This window comes from Chiroxiphia lanceolata, chromosome 5 (genome assembly GCF_009829145.1).
Source record: "Chiroxiphia lanceolata isolate bChiLan1 chromosome 5, bChiLan1.pri, whole genome shotgun sequence".
In the NCBI taxonomy this organism is placed as follows: domain Eukaryota; kingdom Metazoa; phylum Chordata; class Aves; order Passeriformes; family Pipridae; genus Chiroxiphia; species Chiroxiphia lanceolata.
Genome location: NC_045641.1, coordinates 57,101,354 through 57,117,571, shown reverse-complemented (window position 1 = coordinate 57,117,571; position 16,218 = coordinate 57,101,354). Strand labels below are relative to the sequence as shown.

At 42.1% G+C, this 16,218-nt stretch overlaps 1 protein-coding gene across 5 annotated transcripts in view; it reads left to right on the top strand.

The window, feature by feature from the left end:
- TBXAS1 (thromboxane A synthase 1) overlaps positions 1-16,218 on the top strand; it is a 263,546-nt gene that overhangs the window by 18,170 nt on the left and 229,158 nt on the right. For 3 of the 5 annotated variants that reach the window (XM_032689004.1, XM_032689005.1, XM_032689007.1), the window contains one exon: positions 13,675-13,865. In XM_032689004.1, the coding sequence (XP_032544895.1) occupies positions 13,768-13,865 (98 nt within the window). In that variant the 5' untranslated portion in view covers positions 13,675-13,767. Of the gene's footprint in view, positions 1-1,816; positions 1,931-2,415; positions 2,585-13,674; positions 13,866-16,218 lie in introns of those variants that run through there. The other 2 variants (XM_032689006.1, XM_032689003.1) reach the window with 2 other exon arrangements.

Below are 16,218 nucleotides of genomic sequence, written 5' to 3'. Positions count from 1 at the left end.
CCTGGAAGGCTTATCCGAGTTATGGCTTAAGTATACTGTTCATGTGCTTGTTCTAGAAGTACAAGATGAGCTGTAGTGCTCTGCAAAGCAGCTAAACCCTTCCCTGGGCCAAATGGAGTCCAGAAGCCATTCAGTAGATTGACTTGGGCGCAGGAGTCCTGCAGCTTCCCTTCAGTCTCATGCAGAGCTGGGCTGTGTCTCAGAGCTAGAAGCCACAGAGCAGTGGTTCCTCTGCAATTCTGGCAGGACTCCGTGTCTGCCTCTGTGTCACGTTGTCCTCATCTGGGAAGTCTTCTTGCATTGTCATGCAACTGCACAGAGATGGCTGTGGTGTGGTGCTGCATAGAAGCTTTATGGGTACCACCTGTCTCCACACTAAAACCTTCTGCATCACTCATGTATAATTGCTACCTATTATCTAGGACCTCCTTTCGTTCTCCTCCTCCTCTTCACCCCAAGTAAAGAGGGCCTGTTGATGTATCCATGGGCTTAATACCTAGTGGTCTTGGAAGAACTTCTCTGGCTCGTTGCACATTAACATTGTTGACATTTTTTATGCATATGCAATTAATAAAAATTGGGCAAAACTTTAAAGCTTTGGCTATACTCTGGACAGATTATTAATTTTATGTTCTCTGTGAAGTATTGTTAATACTTGCTACCCACAAGGGCTAATTACTAAGAGCAGATTTTACTCTGAAAGGAAGGCTTTCTCTCCTTTGCACAGCTTTCCTCTCCACATTAGAAAAACAAACATTCCCAGTTAGGCAAATAGGGCCATGCTCCCAAAGGGGTCATGTGGCATTTAGTCAGTCTTGTGGCATTTAGTGTTCCTATTGATCTCCCAAATTCAGGACAGCAGTGACTGTGTGAGAAACTTCATATCTAGTTTTCCAAAGAAATGCTCAGCTTTTGGGAACAGATGCCTAAATAAAGGCTCAAACACAAGGTAAAAACAGAACGTACAGTTTAGGCTCACCTTGCGTAAGTTCATCAATTTGGGTGAAGGTAGCTTTTGAACTGAAAGCCTGGATGGGGCAAACTAATTCAGAATAAAGCACTGTTAGCGTGAAATACATGTCCAGCACAGGGAAGGGGAATTCTGCAAGTGGAGGTACTCTGCAGCAACTCCCAATGTGGATAAGCCCTTAATTACTTTTAAAATCTCACCATTACTAAGCTGTGCTTATAATTTCTAGAGGCCTTGAGTTTCTGGAACAACTGGAGTATGAGATTCAATTGCATTCACTTCAGTGGAGGATACAGTTAAGTATCAGCACGTTTGTCGGCTTGAGGCCAGTCATTAACTAATTAGTGTATGGGAACATTTAAGTTTTCCCCATCTGATTTTGCAAAGTTGTTTGGCAATACTTGCTTATGAGCTTTTTTCCCCTCGCTTTTCCCCCTCTCCCTCCACAGCAAAGCAAACCCCCACCAGAAGCAAAAAGAGAATTGGAAGTACAGTAACTTCCCATTTTTCCCTTACTGTAGTAAAAAATATTTGCTGAGTTTTGCTGGTTTTTTTAATGCACACACATATATATATAAAACACACACACACATATATATATATATATATATCTTTAAAAAAATATTCAAAAGGTTTCAGAGTGCTAGTTTCCTTTGCGGCCACGCAAAGCCTCCCTTCCCAGCAAGAGCGTGTCGGTGGGAGCGCGAGCGGGGCAGCACTGGAACTACAACCCCCAGAGGGCGTGTCGGGGGGCAGCCGAGGAGGAGGAGGGCAGAGAGGCGCGGGGCCTCCTGGGAGTTGTAGTTCCTCGGCTCTACCTGGCCCCTGTCCAAGCACCTCTGTCCCGTGGGAGGCAGCTCTGACTCTGCGCCCCACCGCTCCCCTCGGGCTGTTGCAGGGCAGCTCCCTGCTGGCAGCCCAACCAGGAACCGCTGGAGGAGGCATGGGAGACCTGTAAAGGTAAAGATCTCCTAGTACTTGCCGTGGAGTAGGTGGAGGAGCGGTGGCGTAAATCCTGTTGTCCTCTCCAGTCCTCCTCGCGCCGTGCTTTTGGCTGTGAGGTGTTGCCATGTCGTTGGCCGAAGTCATCGGGGCTTGGGTTGGCTGGCAGAACTGGTTGGCTGGCACACCGGCTGTGTGGAGATGTCATTCTCCCCTGCAGCCGTGCAGAAGTGTGGCTGTTGGCTCCTTTAGACAAAGGTTAGTGGGATAAATTAATCATTCAATCATAGAAAAAGTGGAGGTGGAAATCCCACTCCCTACAGGAAGTGGAAATCTTTCTCTAGTGAATAACATCCAGGTTTTTGCTGAATTTAAGCTTGCTTTATAAGTACTTTTTTTTTCTTCTTAAGTTGACTCTCTAGGTCTTAGTAGAGAGAATTAGCCAAATACAAATTTGCATAAGTGGGCAGTTGTCTCTGCCTGTGTACATTTCCTTCTTCCAGTGTATCTGCTGTTTGCTAAACTGGAGGCAACTGAAAGTCTCAGGCTGTTCAGATCACTACAGTGAAAATCCTTGGAAATGCTACCATTTCATCCTGCTGCTTAATAAAACAGAGCAGTGGTCAACATAGCACAAGGAGGAGAAATGGCTTTGTGTGCTTCATGGGCCAGGTAAAACACTCCTGAACATTTTGGCTGTGATCCTCTGGCAAGCAGGTGCCTGGGAAACTATTCTAGCCTTGCTGTTAGTCCTCACACCTGAGTGTATATTACCAGAGAGTTTTGGGAAATACCTTGCAAAAGGATGCTCTGCACACCTGCTATGGCTGAATGCACACGAGATCCCATCCCCCATGCATAGAGGCTTGGTTCAATGACACAGTTATACCCTAATGGTCCTTTCCTACGAATAATTTACTAATTATTCTGAAGACCGCAGATTTTTGCAAAACAGTAATTTGCATTACTTATGGTCAGGGTCACTGGTTCTCAGCTACTGCTTCTGGGGTTAAACAGCAAGCAGTGGGCAGGCTAAAAACTGTGGGAGCAGAATGGGAATTTTTAGTTAAGGCTACCGATGCATGACCCTATTTAAACAAAAAAGGTGAAAGTGAAGACAGGAGTTAGTCCTAGTAAAAGGTCTCATGCAAGAGATGATGTGAAAGGCAGTTCTCAGTTCTGCTGGGAATTGCATTTTAATGGCAGCAAAGTAGCTTTGCTGTTGATCTCCGCAGATGTTGCCAAACGCTGAAATGAACAGGTCTGGACAATGAAGCAGTTCGCTTCCTGTTCAGAGGCTTGGCAGCTCTGGGTCAGTGTGGAGGTATGGCTTTTGGGTGTGTTGGGTTTGTGCATCCTGGGCAGCAGGAGTGCTGTCGTACGGAAAGGCAGAAAGCAGAAAGCTAATGAGCCGGTGTCCTGCATGAATCAGGCATGCAGAAATGTTAAACACAGTGCCCTCTGCTCTAAAACGAGGATGCTATAGCTAATGGTAGAGGTGTTGGTAAGAAGCGCTAAGCTTTCTAACAACTAGTCCGTTACCTTAAAAATCCCAACAGCTGTAGTGGGGAGGGCCCATGGGCTGCTTTCCATGGGAAGTTTTTCATATACCTCATAGACCTATGGTGTATTTGATGTTCTTGCTGTTTACAGTATTAGTCACACTGCTAGTATGTTTGTAATAGAAACTAACTTATGGAGGCATCTGAATCTGAAAGCATTCCCTACATATTCAAGAAACTTTCTCAGATGTGAACAGCACTAATATAAAAAACAGGGACCATACCTGGCATGCAGCCTTGCTGAACTTTGAATGTTTCTCTGTACACTGACAGTACCTATGGCAACTTAAGCCAGGGTGTGAGAACCTCTGCAAGACTGTCTCCAGAGAGGCATGAAACCACTGAAAACCCTGAGACAGGGCAGGGGCTGGAGGAGGAGGATAGTGGTGGTGGCAACAAGCATCATACAGGCAGCAACAACAGGTGGTGGGTGCCTCTCTTCCCTCCCTTCTAGTGGTGAAGGCTGTCCCAGCAAAACACATGCACCTCCCTACTTTGCCTTTCCCCATCGGCCAGTCAGGCTGCAATTTTAAAACAGGCATGGATTTTCCTGTTTACCCGTCAGCATGCCTCCCAAATGGCAATTGTGTCAGTTTTGTTTTCCTTTCCTCATACACACCAGAAATCAAACAGTGTGATATGGCTAATGGGATTATATTGACCCACCTCTGCTATTGCTGTTAATATCTAAAGAAATTCCCAGCTGCCTCAGCCCCAGTCATAGTACAGTTGCCTGCCCATCTTTCTCTTGCCAAACAGAGCGGGGTCTTTTTACATTAGCAAGTCCAGTAATTGCTGGTTGAAATGTTGCTTCTTGGTAGTGTTAAGAAGCTAGGGACCAGATTATATATAGAAGAGAATACATAGAGAATATCCATTTATGACTGGATAGCAGGTTGCTTTGCAGTGTCATCTGAACAGTACCCAAATAGCCAGTTTCTTTTTAAAAAAACAAAGGAGGCTGAGGGGGCTGGGGAGGTCTCGTGCCTTTTTCTTGCTGACCATAGAAACATAACGCACCCTTTTTAAAAAGATGCATTCAGAATCCAACCCTGGTGCACAGGCTACTAAATTTCAGTTGCTGGTTTTATGTCATTATTGCAATTGCAGTAACTCTGTAAGAGACAAGATGAAAGATTGCTCTTTCCACTTTGAGCTCTTTCCATCCTCCACTTTTACAGCAAAGGTTATCCTAAGCGGTGTGTACATCTGTCCATTGTAACTGTAGAAATACCTATTATTCATAACTTTCCAATGTATATGCTGGAAAAGAGAAGCCGAATTTATAACTATATTTCCTCTCTGCCAGGGCTTTTAGTGTTGAGTGTTTCAGCATTTCCATTATAAACCCCTGTTTTCTGAGGTTTATAACAGTCTTGAAGAGCGTAGTGGTCTTGAACCATAATAGAAAGCATGAAATGTTGCATTTACAGTACAGTTGTAACTGCACATTAAGGAGTGTAATCTTCTCAGTGTACCCACAATGCTCCAATAAGGTTAATTGGAGCTACATATACTAAGAGAAAAACAATATTTTACCCTTGGACTTGGTGCTCTCTATTCAGAGAGCTGAGTGCATCACACAAGAACAGAGTGCATCTCACTGCACCAGACTTACAAAAACGCCAATCCTTGCTACACCTTAAAATACTTGCATGCATCTGTAGGGGCCCCTCTGAACACCTGCATCCCTTGTGTGATGCCTCACTGCTTTACAGACTTGGCCAAAGGAAGCCAAGGTAAAGATGACTGAAAGAAACTGTGTTTTATTGAATGTATGGTGCAGCTCTTGTCCTATGCAGTTTTTCTGCTGTTTCTCTGCCTTTGGTTTCTAGTCTTGCATAAATATAGGTCCCATCTGAAACCCATCTTGTCCACTTTCAGTCAGCTTACTCCATCTGGCATCTCGCATTCATGTGTCACTTTGCTTATGAATATAAGGTAAATGAATTACAGTTCATCATAACATCCCACTGTCCCTGCGCTGTCTGAAGTAGTCCCAGCTCCTCTGTCATGCATCTGGGTAGTTGCTGGCATTTCTAGTTAGTCTGAACTGCCACAGCCAGAGCAGGGGCTCTTAAGGAGAAAGCTCCCCATACACTGGGAAGGATACATACTTCCTTTTCACACTAACTCAGCCACAATATAAGGCTGGGTTTATCTACCACTTGGTAGAAGGCATCAGAAGGTAGGAGGCTGGACTCTGTGAACCTTAGGTTCAGATCTCAACTGCACTAGAGTTTGAGAGAGCAAGTTAGAAGGAGTGTCAGCAGGGTCGAAATCTTGTTGAGACTAACTTTTTCTTGCTGTTTCAACTCATACATCAGGTTATTTACTCTTCTACTTAACCTCTCCTCCCGTGGCTAGCAGGTCAGCTTATTGGGTTCATGCCTTTTTGCAAGTATTGCTAACCTCAAGCATTGAGAAATCACAAATTTACTCTCATATTCATGAGACTGCAGGAGAAACATGCATTTTTTAAATTGAGCAATTAAAATAGTTTAATTAGTGTTTTAGCCCTGATCCTTTGAGTTTCACAGCTTTGGAGCATTTTTTTCCTTGCTTTGAGCTTGACCATCTTTGACCCCTGTAAAACTGTATTTGTCACAGTTGCACAAATGGACAACCAGTGCTTTAGCAAAAACCTCGACTAAACCAAGACTTGCAGAAATAACCTGAAATTTGGAAATTCCTGGTTTTGCGACTGTGTAAGTTTCGTTTTCGCTTTTTCTTTTTTTCTGTCCCCTTATCAGTTATGCATGTCTGTGTTACAACATATCTGCTGAGAATGAGAGAGCTGAAGGGATTTCTGATTTGGTGAATCAGTGTACAAGTGGTCAGCAGAAAGGACTGCAGCAAAAAACCCCAATGAATGAGAAAGCACAAAAGGCTGAACTAGAGTAAAGCCACCCGTATGTTGCATGTGCTCTTCTGCTGCATATAAGGGGGCTGCAATTTGCATGTTAGTTGTCTGTGATCCCTTTCATATGGGTAAGAAGGCCTTTGGGAAAACTTGGCATGATCTACCAAGAATTATTCATCATGTGATGCATACATTTAGGCAGCGAATACCCGCTTGATAGGGGCGTGAGTGAAAATAAGGCTTTTCAACGTACTTTATATTGTCGCTGCATTTGCTCTATAGTTTGAAGGTGCTGTATGTCTTCCTGCTTTGTGTGTTCCAGTGCCCCATATATTTTGTGTTCTTACTGCCTTCTGAAAATATTTGTCATGATTGTTCACAGTGCAGTTATTGTTGTTTTGAAATGCTTGTCACGGGGAGCATTTTCAAAGGCAAGAGAGGCAACAGGGCAACAACTTCCCCTGGCCATGTACAGGAGTCAGAGCAGCATTACCAAACCCTGTAGCTGATGTTCTCCATGAGAGCTTCCCGTGTCCTGTGAAGGGATGTTTCTGCATCCTAAAAGAGTGGCTCTGTGGATGCCACTAAAGAATTGCTGAAGAACTGGGACTGTTCTTTGTCTACTTTGAGCTGCCAGGTTGAGTTTCTTTGCAGTCAGGTTGCCTTTCTACATCTGGATGTAAACTAGTAGCCTCTGGGCTTCTTGAGGTATGAGAACCATTGTTGTGGCAATAGTATTAGTCTAACTTGCTTGATTGTGACCTTTCTTTTTCCTTTGTTCCAGTTGACTGCCTCTTTTGTGCAGAGACTAGGTGGTGCTGGTACTTGATACGTAGTACCTCTTCTGTTTTTGGCATGTTTGTATCATCTAATACATTGCACAATCATTTTATCTGTCTTTTTTTCCATCTTATTCATCTCAGAGGGCCCCAAAACAAAGAGGCCTCCAAACCCTATGATTTTAGACCATTAGAGATAAAGCATGAAGGAAGAACTGATACTGCCCACAGTTCCCAGGTGAAACATAATTCTACCATTCGTGTCAGGCTGAAGGCCATAACCTGTGGGGACATTCTCCATTCAAATCTGTGGGGTTTCTGCTGGGAACATGTGGTATTTGAAAAAAACAGTGGTGGATCCCAGGTGAAGAATATTTCTTTACCTTTCCTGAGTTCATGATTTTTGAGAGTTTTGGTGCCTTACCCTTTTGTCATTTTGGATTTTGACAGGGTATTGATAAATGCACTGTATTAGGGAATTTGCTGTTTCAATTACCCTACTCCCATGTGCCTGTTATTATCTTTTTACCTTGGTACTTGGCTTGTCAGGGCACTGAGGGTGCCAATTAATGTTAATTGTCTTGACTGATCTCACCTGAGACTCCCCACTGGCATGTTGTTCCCATGGGCCCAGGATCCCACTGAAGTTTGGGTTTGGGTGCTCAGTGGCTGACTTGAATCCCTGTGTGGGCCCTGGTCCTGGTTCACTCTTTGCTGTGCCAATGGATCTTGTTACCTGCCTCCAACGTTCAGCCTGGTGAGCCTTCACCCCTTGGTGAGGGATGGTCTATGTGGGGGTTGCCCTCAATTGTCATTCTACCCCTCTTCTGGCCCTGACAGCCCATTTTGAGGCCACATATGCAGGCTGTTGATAGTCTGCATCAGCAATCAGCTGCTTTTGAAAGAGTCACTGAGCAGCACGTTCATCCAGCTTTCGGCTTGTCCTTTTCACAGGCACAATGCAGGGTGGACAGCTGCGGCTGTCTTCCTGCAACAGAATGGTCAGATCTACCTGTTCTTTGCTGCTCTTCTCCCTGTTGTCCTTTCCATTTGTTCTTCAACTCCCCTTCTCCTGTCAGGGCACCTAGAAGGATGTGATGTCCCGAGTTTCTCCAGCAGGCAGTTCAGGAGCCATTGCAGTGCTCCACGTGGTGCTGGTTGCTATGGCTAATTGCCTCTGAGGTGCCTGCCCTGATTTTTTAAGGAGGCTGCATGCAGTCATCCTCTAATCTTTCTCAATCTTTTTCTCTTTGTATCGTATTGAAAAGATTTCACAGTAAAATTATTGAACTGTAAGCTGGAGAGGTAAGGTGGGGAATGTAGTAGCTAGAGATAGCACATTGAGCTCTCAAAATATCTCTATTAATTGAGGAAAACCAGCAGGAGAGGACTGGGCTTTATACGTTTTGGTGTCAATCTCACCAGCTCATGGATGACAGAGAAGTCAATATGCACAGTTTATTTAATTAAGTTATAGAACAAGGTACTTCTGTTAAGTTTTCCGCAGTTCTTTTGACCTGTGATCCAGCACTGATATGCAGTTTGCAGAATTCAAGCCTGGAATTTGTTATCTAGAGTAGCTTCTCAATCAAATAAAGAAGGTAAGGTATTTCTCATGGTGTTTAAAAACTGAACTTCACAAAAGAAATTCTAAATTACCAGTTCTTACCATGGTATTGTTACAAAAGCAAACTCACCTTGAATATTAGGTGCAGTTTTGGTCACCACAATATAAGAAAGATATTAAACTATTAGAGAGCGTCCAAAGGAGAGCAACAAAAATGGTGAAGGGCCTCGAGGGGAAGGCATATGAAGAGCAGCTGAGGTCACCTGGTCTGTTCAGCCTGGAGAAGAGGAGATGAGGGGAGACCTCATTGCAGTATACAACCTTCTTGTGAGGGGAAGAGGAGGGACAGTGGTGACCAGTGACAGGACCTGAGAGAATGGCCTGAAGTTGTGTCAGGGGAGGTTTAGGTTGGATATTAGAAAAAGGTTCTTCACCCAGAGGGTGGTTGGGTACTGGAACAGGCTTCCGAGGGAAGTGGTCATGGCATCAGGCCTGATGGAGTTCCAAGAAGCATCTGGATGATACTCTCAGGCACATGGTGTGACTCTTGGGGATGGTCCTGTGCAGGGCTGAGAGTTGGACTTGATCCCTGTGGGTCCCTTCCAACTTGGTGTATTCTGTGATTTATATGTCTCACTGCAACTACAAGACTAGCCTAGGCAGGGTTCTTTGGCTTTTGCTGTCAATGTGGAGCTATTGATCCATCAACATAAATCCTTACTTATCTCCAGTCAAGTTTATAGGACAATGAAATTATAGGATTGCTTGAATCAATCAATGTTTCTAAAGCAAGCTGTAGAAATATAAACAAGTTACTGATTATTTAATAAAGTCAATTTGTTTAGAAATGCCTGGCGACGGGCAGCAGATGTTACAGTAATTTCTGCTTTCTCTGGAATTTCACAGGGGATGCAAGATCTTAATGTTACTATTAGCGAAGGTAACTTTATTTTAGAAACTCATTCTGAACTCTCACAGCAAGAGGAAGAAATTGTCATTCCTTTTGACCACAAAACCTGTGCTATTTCTAAGTGGAGTTCTTTGAAATAACTAGGATATCTCACAGCTTGTTGCTTTTAGAGGGGACTTAGTACAGTGGCACTACATTTAGTTAGCAAAACAAGTTTTTTAGCCCCTAAGATATTGACTGAGTTTGAAGTACCAAAACTTTTAGTCAGCTAAGAGTAAATTTGTTAGTGAAGTACAAGTTTGCATAATATTTTAGCTTTCCTAGAATTTTAAGCTGAGTGCCTGTTTCCTGAGAAGCATTTAGGTTAATATAACGAGGTTCTGACTTGGCAAAACAATTTAAGTGTAGAAGTGTATCTTTCAGTTTCTCAGTTGGAAGTGTCATGAAGGTGGCCTCCTCAGTGTGGTTTTACAGTTATTGTGTTTGCCTTCTGAGATCCAGTTTATTGGGCTGTTTTTATTCAAGGTGGTTCAAGAATCTTCCATGTGCTCATGGTGTCCTTTTGGTGCTCCCATCTGTTTTGAATGTAGAGCAAGATCTTTATTAGTAGACTCTGGTGCCTTGGTGGTCTGTCTGTTGGGTAGTTTATCATAGTTTGTCATGCAGGAGTACAAAATCATCTGATTAATCTGCCTAATCAATCCTTGAACAGGGATAGTAATAATTAAGTCACAGATGGCCATTATAAATCCCTCTATTCCAATAGATTAATATTCCAAGTACTTTGAATATTAGAGTTGTTTTAAATTTTAAAAAAATCCATGTGAAATGTGTCTTTGATCTTTTTGATTGGTCTACCTTCAAGATATTAAGAATTCATTTTGGCTTTGGAAAGGTTTTTGTCTTTAAGATAAATTATTATCATACATACTTACACATTTTTGTACGTGGGCTTTGTTAAAGCTTATACATAAACTAGTCTGATTAATTTTTTTTTTAAGCCGTTTTATGGTATTTTGGTCTGCACTATTTTGTTGCTAAGCTGTCTATACCAGAATATAGTTGATCTGTGCTACAAATTTCTATAGACCCTGGGCTTCCTTCACCTATGATAAAGTTGGTGTGGCTCAGCCTTAATTAGATTATTATAGACCTAAACATACAAGGTAGAATGGCACGAGAGGAGTTGAAATTGGTCATTAGCAGGAGTGCATGGTTAGTCTAGCTGGTGTAGTCATTAGCTTCTAAAATAGATAAGACTACACTTTCCATTTGATATGCTTTGAAGGCAAGTCATAGTCCTTAATGTGATTTAGGTTTACTGAGAAGGTCTATGATCCTGCTTTTTAATAAGCTCTGTATTTCGTGTCGGAGTGATACCAGCGTATGTCAAGCATTGCTGAGGTTCATAGCCACAGTTGTGTTCATTTGGAAGTTAAAATGCATTGTTTTTGGAAGAGCATTTACAGAAAATATTATTGCAGTCAGACAGAGCTTTAAGACATGAAGGCTTCCTGTAAAACCTGGATTGTCTGGGTGCCAGGTTTTTTTTTTTCTTTTACAGTTGAGGAACAATTCAATTCCTCAGACTTCGAATGCTGTTACGTACTTCCCTGTTTAATACTTACTGCTGCCAACATCTGTGCAGGCTGAAGCTCTGCCTGCTCAGAATTGAATTGCTTCTGTCTTGTACGTCTGCCTTTTGCTGGGGAGCTCCAAGGCAGCGCCAGGGAAGGAGGGATGTGATGGATGTCTTCTTGTAGATAACGTTTTGTTTGTGATGAGCAAGGCAGTGATCTATGGAATTTACTTGCTGCAGGAGAGAAGAGCTCGGATGGCACTGTGTCAAGGAGCTGCAAAGCTTGGTAGATGCAATTTGGAGTGAAGCCTGGTGGAGGCAAATGCAGACAGTGCTGCTGACTCATAGCAGTCTTAGAGGAAAAGGCTCTCTTCCACTTCTGCTTGTCTCTGGCTTCCTCCAGCATGTGGTTGGTGAGAACTTTGTCTCCCTAGTTCTCTAGGGAGAATAATATTGACCAGTGTGGCTCAGCAAAAGGAAGGGAGGTTGGTGAAAAATATCTGTGCTATTAACTGGTTAATTAAGATGACATTTCTCATGTAAAGGACCTCTAAAGAGAGACTCGGGATTGATAAGTAGCCTGTTTGCATTGCTGTCTGCATCCGTGACTCCTTTTCCCCCACCCTGCAAAGCTGAGATCCTTAACTCTGAGATGATAACTGAGTGCATGGGTTTGTGATGAGGAGTGCTCCGGGTAGGTTTTGGAGTCGATGCTGTTGTGCCACCCTTCCTAATGGCTGGAGGCACTGAGTTAAAATCCTTCAGCAAGTAACAGGTGATGAGGCTTAAAAAATAAAACAAACACCAACATCAAAACCAGGAAAGGATGAAAAGAGAAGCTTGATTTTGTGTTGTCTTACAAATTGTATGCTGATATGAGAGCCTATTTTCTTTCATAATCCATGTATTTGAGAACTATTCATCCCACCTATTTCCCGATGTGACTGGCAAAAGACTCCAATGCTTCTTAAAAAACAAGTGAGGTGTGTACTTGACCTGTGTGTGCTGATAGGAGTTATGCAGTCGACTTTAATAGGAGAGCATCTGAACTCTATATACAGAAAAATATGTCTTTTAACTCAAAAGCCAAGTAAATAAAAGTACAGTGAAATCAGAATATTATTTCTTGCCTTCTACACTTACGGTGATTAGTTTAGTTTTTTGAAGAGACTTTAATGCATATGGATATTTGATTTTTTTAATTTTTTTTTTTAAAGAAGTCCCACAAAATTAGTTGCTGGTTGGGATTGGCTTCTGCCCACTGATTAATTTCTTGTGTCGCTGATCTTGATTCTTGTTGTAGTTGTTCTCAGATAACTTGCCAGCAGCAGCAAACCAGCAGAGCTGTTATTGACCCAGAATAGCAATAAAGTTGTTAATACAAGCAAGGTTTTCTGTGAACTATGTTGCTATTCTGTGGAGCTGATGAGCTGGTTAACACCTTTTACTTATTCTGCAAGGATCTGAGGCTAGAAGGGAATTAATGCAGCTGTGAAGCACAGGAGAACCAAAATAGCAATGATTCAGTTAGAGTAGAGCCAAATCTTCTTAAAATTAAACTCCATTGTGTTAGAGACTTTACTTTTTTTGATACCTATATTATTAACTTCTCTGATAAATGCAGGAAATGTAATACAGTGATATTGGAGAAGCCTTGCACATTAAATCTAAGCTATTGTCTTGGGGTTGTAATAGAAGAAACCACTCTTCATCTGGTGTGTTATAAGAATTTCTGTTTCTCAAGGTTACCATATAATTCACAAACTTAGTTTTTGCATAGCATTGATTTCCTTAACTTTCAGATAGGTTGTTTATAATGAGTGGGAAGTCAGCAGTACATATATGAGTATTTATAGTTTCATAAGTAACAAACAATACTGGACAGTTCAGGGAGGTTTTTGTCATGGGCAAGGGCATTTACTTGAAAGCTGCTGCTGTTGTTATCCTGAAGATTTTTTTGATTGTGGAATTTGGTTACTTTGGTGTGTAACAGGTTGGTGGTCTTCTCTCATAGAGTTTTCCTCTAATTCCTCCTTTTAGTTGTGATAATTTAAAGTTAACCTTATTCCTTTCTTTCAAGATACAACCAGCTTGTAAAGTAAGTGCTAATGAACTTTTATGTTGCAAAAATGCTCTATTTTTGCTGTTTCGGAGAATGACACTGTTTGTATGTCAGGGCACCCCTGAAAGTGTCTTAATATTTTTCTTCCATGATCTGTAACATGGTCAGGCTCTCTTCCCCTCTTTTTTTCCCCACACATTCCCCAGTTTCCCATACTTGATGTCTAAAAACCTATTCAGCAGCACCGATGTCTCAAGCGGTGGGTATGTAAATATTTACTGGCATGACAGTCAACAACAGTGGGAGGGGGAAAATTGCTACATTCTACCATTCAGGGAACCTTCCAGTTCTGTGTCAGAGTGTGCAGTCGATGAGAAGAGGAAAGGTTTGCAGTTTGTACTTGACATGTTTTTGCTCTCTCGGTTCCTGTTTTGTTGCAGATGTCATTCATATAGCAGTGGAAGGCTTTATCAGCTCTTGCCGAGGCTTTACCCTGCACTCAGCACTCAAGGCTGGAGCTATAGTGGAGGAAAATGGAGCCTGTAGATCTCCTGGCATTTGCCTCTGTAGAAATGAATAGTACAAGAATCACTCTGGCTTTGCTGGTGGTCTTCCTGGTCCTGCTGTATTGGTAAGTGATAACAGTGGTATGGGCTGCATATCAGACACAAAGCCTGCTGAAGCTCCACCAACATCTACAAAGTCTTTTATTCATGTAAGGAAACTGGAAGATAATTGCCTGGGAGGGAGATGGAGGGGGAGTTGGTTTGGATGCGGAGGTTGTACTAAATACTCACAAAACTCATGATGCTTTTAGAGAATTCTCCCCTTGCAATATTGTCTTGTAAGTGCTTTACCAACAAGCTGCTAAAAAAAATTGTCTTCAAAATGAAAAAAACCCCAACTTATCTGTTGGTTTCTTTTTAATTTCTGTGGGCAGCAGGAACATTGGTTAAAAAGAAACCAAGTTTTCATTGGACTTCTTCTCTGTACTATGCAGCACACTTGTCCCTTGCCATGTTTCTTGGCTGAAGTGTACAGACACTTTAACTGCTGCTTAAATTTCCTCTCTTGTTCTTTCCACACTGACTAGTGGATACAAATCAGAATAACAGCAGCCCTGATGGTTAGCACAGTAGGCATTGCAGTGAGCTGTGCTGAAATGAGAAAACCTACTCTGTCCCAACAATTTATTTCAGAAATTAAATTAACAGAACTGGGAGTACTTTTCTGACTGTTTTTACTTGTATACCTCCTCAAATCCTGCTTTCCAGTCAAAGAATGTTTTTTTTCCTCAATTGTATGAGTGTTGAAGAAAAAGGTGCAGGTATGATTGTAGAAAAACAACATGTGACAAACCCCCAAAGCTAACCTAGAAGAGATAGTGATGGCACCATGAGTTTAGCACAATTGTTGTAGCAATGTAAATGACAGATCACTTTTGCATATATTTTGTCATTCTTTCACCCTGTTGAGCATCAGTTTCCTTCTGTGTCCAGGGAGGGTCTGGAGAGACTAAAAAGAGTCAAACTCATATCTGACATGCACTACCATATCAAGTAGGTGGGTGGCCCTGATTTTTTTAACAAGATCTCCCCAAATCATCACAAATGTCCAAGTCCTACTTCCTTTGAATTTTACTGGGAAAAGAATGGCAGCTCTAGATCTTTAAGTAAGACCGTGCTGTTTAGCTGCCAACCTGTTCACCTCTGTGAGCTTAAGGGGATGAGAGGGAGGACAGAGGCACATCCACAGTTCAGAGAAGCAGCAGATCAGGTGGTGAGATCTGACCACCTGTGAGTTATCTGAAAGAGCCTGATACTTCCACGTAGTACATGTCCAGATGTGCAGAGATCTGTGAAGACGAAGAAGTGCTCCTTGTAAACGTTGGGTACATGCTGGTGTGTGCTTGTCCAGGGCCTCATTTTCCGGTTCCATTTAGGGAAGGCAGTTCCTTCCCTTGAAGTTATAACATGGTGTTTTAGAGCACATTCAGTCTTGCCATTAACAAAACTAGCTCTAATTGCAGAGTTAAGGCAGGCTCATGGCTATGGTCAGTCACTGCTGAACAGAGTGCCTATCATTTAAGTTTCAAAAAGTTCAATTTAGCAGTGAAGTGGGAAATTGTCTGACAGTAGAGATACTCCATTTAGTGTGCCTCCTTTGCTGGTTGAAGGTGAGTTCTGTGAAAGCATCAAGAAAAGGAAGCTGAAGTTTTATGTGGGGAAAGTGTTTTATACTCTTCCCTACCAGTGGTTATTACTGCCCAGTCTTGTTGATCTACAGATTCAGGTTGATTTTTAAGCAGCTTATTAAATACAGGTGTCTACAGGTCACTATTCCAATGAGAAGCTTAAACCTGCAATGAAATATGCTGGGCAACATCTGTGGGCTATTGGTAGGTTTGCCTGGTGGCTGAGTTATTCAGACTCATTTATCTCAGTAAAATGCAGTGACTGAACCTGTAAGCTAATGTCTTGAAGCACATCTGCTAGTGTGGTGATTGTTGTTCAAACTTGTCAACTTATTCATTTTGAGTCTATTTTGTTTAGTTTTTTTACTGCATGCCTGTTTAAACAAATGAGTAAAGCTCAATGCATGCTCACAGATTGCTTTATTCATGGCTGAAACCTTGGGTTCAAGGAATCATTTAAACAATAAAACGGTTGCCAATAGAAATGCAGGTTCTTAATGCTAGAGAATGTTTTTATTACAGTCATGTTGCATACCTGATTATCTGGCTCTTCTAGGAGTCAGAAAACATGAGTGTTGTGTATGGCAGGAGTGATAATAAAGTAATAACTCTTAAAGTTCTTTTGATGTTTATGTTTTCATTCTAAGCCTTATTCTCATTATTTAATAACTCCTGAATTATTCTTTTTCTAGCTTTTTCTGCCAGGATTGTACCTTTTCAGAGGAGCAGTCATGCGGGAAGGGAGGAACGAATATTTGCTGTTGTAAATTTTGTTATGGTAGTAGCTTAT